Genomic DNA, 10,948 nt, shown 5'->3' with positions numbered 1-10,948 from the left:
CATTTAAAAAAACATTGTATGAATCTATTAGAATAGAAATGCTAAGGAGATGGCCCGAAGATGAGGACCACTTAACATCAGGTAGGTGAAATATTCTATGTTTCTCAGTATGATGTTGTGATCAAAAAACGTTTTATACGAATACATTTTATGATAATGCAGAAAGGCGGCATTTAATCAATTTTTAAAATTCTTTTAAATATGTACAAAAAATTCCTGATAAAAGTTTCTGTATGTATATGTAACACAAATTATAAGCATCTGAATTATTTTTTCTTTTAATCCCAGCTAAAATATTTGAAAAATATGAAACGCATAAAAAAAGTTTAACTATTTTAAAAATTGGGATGCATTTTATTTACTATATTGAACCATACACAGATTATATAATTGTATTATTCATTAAATTAGACAAGATGGTTAATGCGGCCAGTTAGCTCCTAACTTATTATTTCCGTATTTATTATTAGTTTTCATTTGTGATTATTGTGTTTCATTTATGTAAATGTGTATTAACATGCAACATTACTTTCTTACAAATATACCCTATTTTTCATGAAACTAAAAGCAAAATTATTAAGAATTTATTCTATATTCATTTACAAGTCAAATTATACAAAATTAAATTTGGTATTGTGTAAAATAATTTTTTAAGTTAAAGATATTTGACTACGTAAAATTACATTATTATGATGCATATACACACACATATTTATATAAAGAAATATATATATATATCTTACTAAATTCTTTTTAATTTATTCCAGAAATACTTCGCAAGAAATTTTGCACACTAAGATCGTATTTCCAAAGAGAGGATAAAAGAGCAAGATTGCCTTCAGGATCAGCAGCTCTGGATATTGCACCAAAATGGGTGCATTATCACAGACTGCTGTTCCTGAGGGACACAATATATGTAGGCTCTTCCGAGTCCAATTTAGATGATTCGTTTGCAACTGATGGGTGCTCGGAACCAATGGTATATTTTGCTAAAATGTTTATAATTCTTATATAATGCTTTTATTTAGTTGATGAATAACTTATATGTATATTTAGTTATAATTAAGCTTAATCATTGACCTTTAATTTTTAAAATTGAATGATGAAAAAGCTGGTCAAGAAGTGAATTGAAATAGAATGTATAACTAAATAACATCTAATGTAATTGAATTTAACATCTAATGTAATTGAATTTTATTAAATATATCTTTAGTGATCATATCATTAATTAACCGTATACCAATCAATCGATTAATATTAGAGAAGGGTCTAGCATCTAATCTCTTGAAGGAGTTGGGTGGTACCTTTATTCTTAACATGGGCATTTCTATGCGCATTTAAATATATCCTTTGATTAATTTTTCAATGTATAGTAAAACATAATTATTTTTAGATTTCTGTGGAGGAAACAAAGGACCACTTTGTGCTAGAGCCCGAATACGAAAAAAATTGCCCAGAGTCTTCGGCAGCAACTCCGCAGAAGACAGTTGCTGAATCAAGCAATATCAGTGTAGGTCCTCCTCCGAAAAGACGCCGCCAGACAAATGTTGGAGAAGACGTTCTTCGAATGGTGTCGGCAGAACTCAAAAAAAAAAGTGAAGCTTCGGAATCTGTTCCCCTTGCGGTGGGACAACTTGTTGTTTCCACTTTAAAAAAACTGGTACCACCGTATGGGGAACAGTTCACCCGAAGGATTTTTGAACTAGTCATGGAGTTTGGTGATATCCAGCCAGATATATTTTCACGAATAAAAAAAAAAATGTTGATGTGAAATGTTTTCTTTTTGTGAAATATATTTTAAACATATTGAATCTTTTGATAATGGTAATTACTTAAATAGTTCATTAACAGCCTCTATATAATTTAAAAATTTAAAATCCTATGTTAATGTGAAAAGTAATAAGGATTAATTATGTTTTTTAACCTTGAAATAGTTACCATATAGTACATTTGAGGGAATCATAAGATATGAATAATTCTGCTACTGTTTCATCTTTTTAATGTTAAAAAAAATACTTTTTCTATTTAAATAGTGCATAGTGAGAAAATGCTTCAAAAATTAAGCATTTTTAACATTCATACATATGTGCGCCTGTTTATTTTCTAAGCATGGGATGTTTATTATAACGCCTTATTTTTTAAAATAATTTTTAAAGGTATTCCGTTTGTTCCTACATCTACAAAAAGAAATTTTAAATTAGCATCAACTAAAGCCATTAACACAATACTAAAGTCCCCTTTGTAATTATAGTAAAGTGAGCCAGAGTTTGGAGGAGGAGAAATTTTTATATGTTTTCCATTCAGAGCACCAATGCACTGAGGAAATTGCCACATAATGTAAAAATCGGCACTCACAGCTTCCCATTCAGTCTTTGTTGATGGCACATGCAGATGATTTCGGCTTAACACTTTCACAAGTGCATTGCACACCAATTTAATCCCTAAGGAAATTCAAAAATAGAATTTGAAATATATAAATTTTAAGCGGTAAAAAATGATACAGGGAAGTACAGATAAATTCAACATACCTGATATAGTGTTTTGGACAATTCGAAATTGGAAAGATAGGGAGCTTTGTGTTTCACCTATAAAGGTAAATGAACATAAAAAACATGCTGCTAATTTGTATTATTTCATTAACACAATATAAAAATACTACATGCAACATACAAATCGAATTTGTGGTTTATATTATCCATTATTCATCCAATATCTGAAGATACCTCATCTTTGAGAACTACAATAATGAAATTTAAATTTTTGAAAATTATTTGCAAGCATTTAAAAAAAAATCAAAGATGCTATTTCAATTATATTATGTAAATATAGAGAGAAAAAAACCATATATTTTTTGGGGAAAAACTGGATTATGAGAGATAAAGATAAGGAAACAAATATTTGTTATTTAAATATTAAAATGCGCCATAAAAACCAACTAACCTAACCTAAATATTAAAATGCTTGTCTTTTTAATGGAAAGAGTAACGTAATAAGTGAAAAAAAAATCTCACCAGATGCAAGGTATCTCAGGGTCACAGCAAGTTTTTCACCTGCAGTGATGGCTATTCTCATGTTCGTATCTCTTCCAGAAATATAAGGTGATACCAATGATAGAAGATACTCGAATGATGCTGTGTTCATTCTTTGCCATCTTCTATAACCTTCAGCATCCTAAATTGAAAAATGCAATTCTAATTTTTAAGACTGAACTACTTTAAGATTATCCATGCACAGATTTATTAAATATAACATTATTCTTAATGACTAAATGGTTTGAATATTCAAACAATATCAATTCTGTTCATTAATACAAAATGTGCTAATTAAAATTCCTTAAAAGTAAATAATCAATAGACAAATCTGGAATGCATATCTTGGGTATTGCAAATAAATTAATTAAAAAATTACTCAACTAAGCAAGGACAGTGCATTTTCTAAGCAAAGATAATAATAGAGAATTCATTTTATAGCTGCATCATTCCGTAAAATTATCAACAATTTATATAAAAAAATGCAAGCTAATTTTTTGCTTACCTCCAAAGCCAATTCTCTCATTAGATTTTCATAGCAGCCTTTCTGTCTACGTCTAAGCAGCCATTTCCGAGACCACAATTTTCTTTTCGGTTTCTCTTTTTCTTTCAGCACTGTTCCCAGGATAATGCACAATAGCGCTGTCTCAGCAAAATCCATTTTGCACCGAGCAATTCAACAGAATCCAACAACTCTAGCAACAGAATCCAACGAGATATGAATGAGAAAACTGTAGGTATTCACTAAGTAGAAGCAGTGCAAAAAAGAGCGATAAATACACCATAAAGTAAACCTTTCTTTTTAGGTTTACCAGACAGCAAATGCTCAAATGACGTACACTTCGTCTACACTTTCGTGGTCGTTTGTAAACGAAAGTGCTGACGGTATTTGGCCGTGTGATAAGGCCTTAAGAAGTCCTTTTAACCATTCATTCAGTACCAAAGAAATAGCTCAAATTAAATTTGCATGTTGCGGTTGATGTCCTGCCATTCAGTTCGATGTTAAAATTTTTCTGCGTCCGTTTTAAAACTTTGTGAGGAAGGCTTCCCATTGTCAATCCTTAAAAATACATGCGAGCAAGTTTTTAAAGATGGATTTACATAAAACCTTGTTTTACCATGTGCAGATATCGCTACAGGATTTAATTCACACATCGTATTTCGAAGGCCATCGACAAAGATGTAATCACAAGATGGAATAACAAACCACTTCAGTGGTGACTTTCGGACTGCGTATGAGTAGAATGAATCGCATTTGAACTCTTGTTCATCAGGAAAATATGCGCATCTAAGCGTTTCCATTTCTTTTGGATCTACTTTCGTTTGGTGGATTTTTAGTTTCGGTTCTTAAATAATTTTCTTTGCGAATTCCTCGCAGTTGTCTACTTGCTTGGGACTAAAGGATTTCATGCAACCTGTCTGAGGTAAGTGCAGTGCAAATACCGATCTATAATAGATCGGATCTTGGTTTATTATGTGCGAAAGCACATTTAAATTAGCTGTTCCTAAACCCATTACAGAATCTGTGACGAAATAGAACTACGTTGTTTCCCACTTGCCGCCTGAGGTCGCGTCAGTTGTGCGGGATATTTTAATGACACCTGATATCGAAGATCCGTACTCTCATTTAAAAACAGAACTCACAAATCAATCTAATGAAATAAAATAAGTGGCAAGAAACCTTCCGAATTATTGATGTCCCAGAAAAATTCATGCTAGAATTATTTTTACAGCGTCTACCAACATCGGTACACATAATCTTAGGTGCCGTCACAGACTTAACATTAGATAAAGCAGCTTTAATTTTTGATAAGTCCTGCTTCGAAATAACGGTACGAGTGTATGCAGATCAGTGGATACAGGCGTCTACATTATTGAACTACTTCTCTTCTCTTTACACGAGACATATGTGACAGAATTCCCAGGGGAAAACGAAAACCCAGAACCTAAACAAGTGGAAGGCCTTGCGTCATCTGTGGCTTCGGTCGCAGCGAGCAAGTCCAGTGACTCCTCGTGCGGAAACGGTAAGAATCGAGAGTACTCTCGAGCTAGAACCGACCACTAGAGAGTGTAAACATGAAGCGGTGCAAGAGCTGACCGAGAGCTGGAGATATGTCGTTAAAATGACAGAAAGATTGATCAAGAGTATTCAGATGTCAGGGCCAAAAGCCCAAGATTGCAAGCCTAACCGAAAGGGATGCAAGCAACGAGTGGGTAAGCCGTCCTACTGTCAGATACATAAAAGCCGTTTTGCCGAAGTGCAAGAATTGTGGGACATTGCTCGTGACAAACTCATGACCACGATCATCGACGACGCCAATACCCGGATAACGCCGGACCTCAAGACAGCTGAAAAGCACTTTAAGGCACTCTTTGAAACGCGCAATGACTTGTGCGGCCAGCTTGAATACGCAGGGAGAAGCAAATGCACCCTTCCGCCTGAATTTACACCGGATGAGAAAAAGCGCGTCATCACAAGATGTCGCCTCCATGGAGCGAGTGAGCCGGATGGCCTACATCCCGTGAGCCACAAGCGGGTTCTTAAACGGGTCGTGGAGCGTGAGCTGACCATCCTCTTCAATATGTGGTTGAGGTTCCGTAAGGTGCCCATATTTCAGTGCGAGCACAGAACGGTCCTCATCCCGAAGGCGGGTGCGACGCGACACCACAGGACATTGCCAAATGGAGGCCGATTACCGTCGATAATCTGCTTCTAAGGGTCTTCTGTAGTGCGATTGCAAAGAGACTCTCTTGTAGAATGCTTATCAATGAGAATCAGCGCGGGTTTGCGCTATGTGACGGCATAGGAGAGAACAATTTTCTATCCGCCCGTTTGCTAAGAGAAGGGAATGTGTCAAATCCTGAGACGGCGATAGTACCCCTTGACTTCGCCTGCGTATTCGACTCAGTAGGACATGTCCACTTGTTCAGTGCTCTGGAACGCTTAGGGGTATGCAAAGCGTACCAAAGGGTTTTTCCGTTTCTCTATAGTACTAGTACTACTCGTATCCAAGTGGGACTCGAGTTCTCTCAGCTGATCTGTTTCGTGGTGGATATTATGCAGGATATCTCGACTAGTACGGAGTTATTCAAAGCAGTCCTGGAGCCGCTCATATGCAGGTTGCAACGTAGTGGTTTGGAGTTATGCTAAGTGGGACTTCCCAGCGACTGAGTTGCCTCTGTTTTGCCGACGACATGAAAATGAATGTTGTCGAAACCAATTAAGTATCCCACTTTCCTAACCGTCAAAAGAGCTGCGGAAGCGACCGGTGTTTCGACTAGAACTGTTAATCTTGTAAAGCGGGAAGAAAAGAATACTGGCAATGTAAAAGTCTCCCTCGAAACGAAGACGCATCAGAAAATTAATTTTTTAATCTACCAGTTTTTATGATTTTGACTTTTGTGTTAAAAGACAATCTGTCAGCGGATTTCATGCCAGAAATTAAGTGCCTTCTCTACGAACTCTTCTGCCAGCTGTTAAGGAAATGATCAATTTTCCCTGAAAAGTGGAAACACAAAGACCTGTTCTACAGAAAATTGGATTTAAATGGATTTAAAACCAGGAGTTGAGTGGAGTTAAACAGGGGTGTCCGTTGAGCGGCATTCTGTTCAACTTGGCCATCGACCCGGCAATAAGAAGACTCCAAGAAGACAGCAACCGCCACAGAGTGCTCGCCTTCGCAGACGACATCGCCCTGATTGAAGACACCCCGGCTCTCCTCCAGGCTAAGCTCGACGAACTTTTTCAAGAACTGTCCAGGATACAGCTCGAGCTTAACCCGGCGAAGTCGGTAGCTCTCCACCTTTCCGGACGCACGCCCGTTGGAACAAGAGATACTTCCTTCTCCATAGGCGGTGTTCCACTCGTCTCCCTAAAAGACTTCGACAGCCACCGTTTCCTGGGCAAGCCAGTGGGCTTCAACGTGCTCCCCGAGTTCGCCTCGCTTAACGAAGTGGCCAAAATTGGCACCAAACTGGTTGAGTCGGCGCTTCCACCATGGCAGCGGCTGGATGCGTTGAAGAGCTTCTTCCCGTCCACGCAGTTCGCCATGCGCACGGCCCAGTTCAAGAAGACCAATTGGGAAGTTGTTGACAAAGCGCTCAGGCCTGGAATCAAGAATACCCTCAATCTGCCTGAGAACGCCGCAAATGAATACATCTATGGGAACAGAAGCTTGGGATGCTGCGGGATCCCAATTGCAGCTGAAGAGTCGGACCTAAACCTTATTGACACGGCCTTCAAGCTCCTCACTTCCAAAGATGACTGCGTCGCCCGCCTCACCCTAGAACAGCACACCGCAACTGTTCGCCACCGGATAAGAAGGAACCCCTCGGACTTACGAGCTCGGCGACTCCTGCGGAACTGTTCGATAAAACAGAAAAAAAATTTCAAAAGAATTAGTTTCTTCAAAGAAAAAACCGGGGGATATGGTCTTAAAATTCTGCAAAGGAATGACTGCATTATGCTGGAAAGACAAAAGAGATGTATGTATGCTTAGTAACATGTACACTGCGTAAAAAATGTAGAAGAACAATGTCTTTTTGCAATTTAATATCTCTTTATTTTCTCCTAACTACCAGATATTTATGCAGATTTAGTTTAATGGCCCTTGTTTTCATTTTAGGCAAAAATTAAACATCTACCACTAATATTATTAAGAAAATTATTATATATAATTTCCGATGCGTAAAAAAAGTAGGACACTTACTAATATATTTAATTTAGTGAGTTGTTCTTTATTTAAATAGTGATTTTGTACTTTGTTTATCCTTTTCTGTCAAAAAAATCTAATTTGTTTAAAAGTTAGGTTGTTTCTCCGTTCTCAGAAATGCCTAAAGGAATACCTTTGAACGATTTGCAAAAAGGGCAAATTTCCGCATATCAAAATGATGGTAAAGGTGTCAGAGAGATTGCTCGATTGTTGCAGGTGAACCCCAATACAGTTTCAAACTTTATCGGAAATCCTTATAAAAATGGAAATAAAAAGAAGACTGGTAGACCGAAGAAGTTAACAACACGTGATGAACGAAAACTTGCTCGTGTGCTGAAGAACAAAGGAAGTGTTTCAAAGGCAAGAAATCGAGCAGGACTTAATCATGTGGCGAAACAAACAGTTTACAACTGTATTAAAAGATCAAAAAAATTCATTTTCAAAAAACGGAAACATCATCCTAAGTGGAAACAAGCTCATATTGATACCCGTTTAGCGTGGGCTAAGGAGCACATGTCCTGGACTACAGAATGGACTTCTGTGATATTTTCCGATGAAAAGAAATTTAACTTAGACGGTCCAGACGGATATCAGCACTACTGGTATTGTCTGGGGACTGAAGGCGAATACTATTCAACACGACAAATGGGAGGAGGGAGTTTAATGGTTTGGTTGGCTGTTGAAGGACAAGTCTGGTTTTCTTAAATGGTAGGCAAAAACATACAGACTACATTCAAGTGCTGAATTCCGAGCTTCTTCCTTATGCCTCTGACTTGGGGGGTGAAGAGTGGAGTTTCAGCAAGACGGAGCTTCCATTCGCACCGCGACTGGAGTCAAAAATTGGTTCCTAACAAATAATGTGGATGTTTTACCATGGCCAGCCACAAGTCCTGGTCTTAATATAGTGGAAAACATCTGGGCAATGCTAGTTCGTCGAGTTTATGCTGATGGAAGGCAATTTGATTCGCAAATTCAGTTTCGAGAAGCATTGAATGACTCGTGGGACAATTTTTGTCAAACTGAAATTCAAACTCTATACAATTCACTTCCAAACAGAATATTTGAAGTTATAAAGGCCAATGGGAAGACCATTCCTTATTAAAATCACTATTTTTTCATTCATTATAATGCTGTCCTTCTACTTTTTTTACAAAGTTTCAAAAATGTGAAACTATTTTTGTTGCCATTAATATTTTATGTTTGAACATCATAATTCTGATGTTAAAATTGTATTTTTGAAATATTTGTTAAATGTTTCTAATAAAAAATTTTAGTAAAAATAAAATATTTTTCGGTTATTGTTACAAAATCAAGTGTCTTACTTTTTTTACGCAGTGTATATGCCTCAAAAAGAGTTTGAAGGGGGAAAAAAGCAACAAGAGAAAATTCGAGGACGATAGGAGTACTTCCTTCAAACGGTAAAAGGTTTTACCCGAGCCAAAAATAGTCGTTTATCTTCGCATGGGTTATGTAAATTTCGGTGACAGAATGAGTACTAGCTAATCAATGAACCGAAGGACACAAAAATAGACTAAAAAGCTCTTCTTTCATTTGTTAGACTTGACAATAATAAATGCGTCTATTCTCTTCAAAAAAGTTACTCTCAAAAAGGTAACGCACAAAGAATTCAGGATGAACTTAATTACAACTTTGATTGGAAGTAATCCGCAAATACCTCGCAATGCTGTAAACAATTGTCATTGGCCGTTTGATGAAAAAAAAGAGAAAGTGCCTTATGTGTAAAATGGCCTGCAAAGACGCTCAACAGTTATATACACAATTAGCAATGTAGCTCTCTGTATTGATAAAAATTGCTTTATGAAGTTTCATACAACTTTGTTGAATGGAACTAACGTCTGAAACCAAGAATGATTTTATACAATGATTTATTTGTATTTTTATTGATACAATAAAAATGCAAATAAATGTTTTTCTTATCAATTTCAAAGTGAAGCTCAAACATTTCAGGCAAAATTTTGTGTATCTAAATTAAAAATTAATTGGAAAAAATTGAAAAATTTAAGAGATTTTTTTTGTATGTTGTTCTTAAGTGGGAAATAGCTAAATTTAATTTGCAATAAAAGTTACTACGGTAGCGAAACGAACTAAATAAAAAAAATAGCTATTTTTAGAACCAAAAAATGAAATAAAACTCCTTTCAGACAAACGGCTATTTTCAGAGCTTAAAAATCAAAGCAATTTCTGAGAGAGAGAAAGAAAACTATGTGTTTGCAGGATTAAAATTTAAACCAAAAATTTTTCTAGAGGTAAACACTGCTCTTCTCAAAGTAAATTGAAGTTTCTTTGAAACCAAAATAAATTAAAACTTAAAAGCTTTTTTTCAGAGCTTCTAAATAAAGCAATGGCTCATTTTACTGTAATTTCAATGACAGTAAAATGTGGCATACTTTTTCTTCAGAATAAAAAAGAAATGAAGGAAACGAAGACTCTGCTTAGAGAAAAATATTAAAAATAAAATATATTTTGATGGAAAAATTAATTTAGAAAATTAACAACACTTCTTTTCAGCCCTAAAAATTAAACAAATAACTACAATAATAGAAAAAATTCTTTTTTGGGAAATAATTCATTCTTTTAACTGATAAAAATTAAATAAAATATTTGCTTTCAGAACAAGAATTACGCCGGGGAAACATCGAAAGCTCGAAATGCAATATTGGCAGTTTTGATCTGTGTGTTCTTCGAAACATTGTGAATGAGTTTTACGCAAACAACAAAATTCTATCTTTATCTCGATTGCTTCCCGTGATGAAAGAAAGAATAAATTTTCCATGGAAAAGAGGAACTCTATGGAAATACCATATTGCACGTTTTCTTTAAAAACGTTGCAGAAACCAGAGACAGATCTTAATTTGAAAGATCGCACATTGTAGCTTGGAAATTTCGTTTTCTTAGGGAAATGAAAAAATTCCGAGAAACAAAAAGGAACATTGTTTATATAGATGAAACGTGGTTTGACAGCAATCTTTCCTTCGAAAAATGTTGGAGACATGAAAAAATTGGCGCTGCCATCAAAGATAGCTCAGATCATCGCCCGATTATGGTTCATGCTGGATCAGTATCCGGTTTTGTTCCAAATGCCGGATTAATATTTAAAGCTGGATCTGCAACAGGAGATTATCACGGGCAGATGAACTATGATAATTTTAGAAAATAGATAGCAGAGATGCTGCTACCTAATATTCC

General features: G+C 35.8%; 1 protein-coding gene across 1 annotated transcript; it reads right to left on the bottom strand.

The window, feature by feature from the left end:
- Positions 1–2,026: 2,026 nt before the first annotated feature.
- LOC129957252 (uncharacterized) lies at positions 2,027–7,158 on the bottom strand. Its single transcript, XM_056069505.1, has 4 exons — positions 3,535–7,158; positions 3,012–3,171; positions 2,529–2,585; positions 2,027–2,441 (listed from the first exon to the last, which is right to left on the bottom strand). The coding sequence occupies exons 1-4, from the start codon at positions 3,688–3,690 to the stop codon at positions 2,122–2,124; spliced, it is 693 nt and encodes a 230-aa protein (XP_055925480.1). The 5' UTR covers positions 3,691–7,158; the 3' UTR covers positions 2,027–2,121.
- Positions 7,159–10,948: the final 3,790 nt, after the last annotated feature.

Source organism: Argiope bruennichi, chromosome 11, assembly GCF_947563725.1.
Source record: "Argiope bruennichi chromosome 11, qqArgBrue1.1, whole genome shotgun sequence".
NCBI classification, from domain to species: domain Eukaryota; kingdom Metazoa; phylum Arthropoda; class Arachnida; order Araneae; family Araneidae; genus Argiope; species Argiope bruennichi.
The sequence above is the reverse complement of the archived record's forward strand: the minus strand, read 5'-3'. Positions and strand labels throughout refer to the sequence as shown.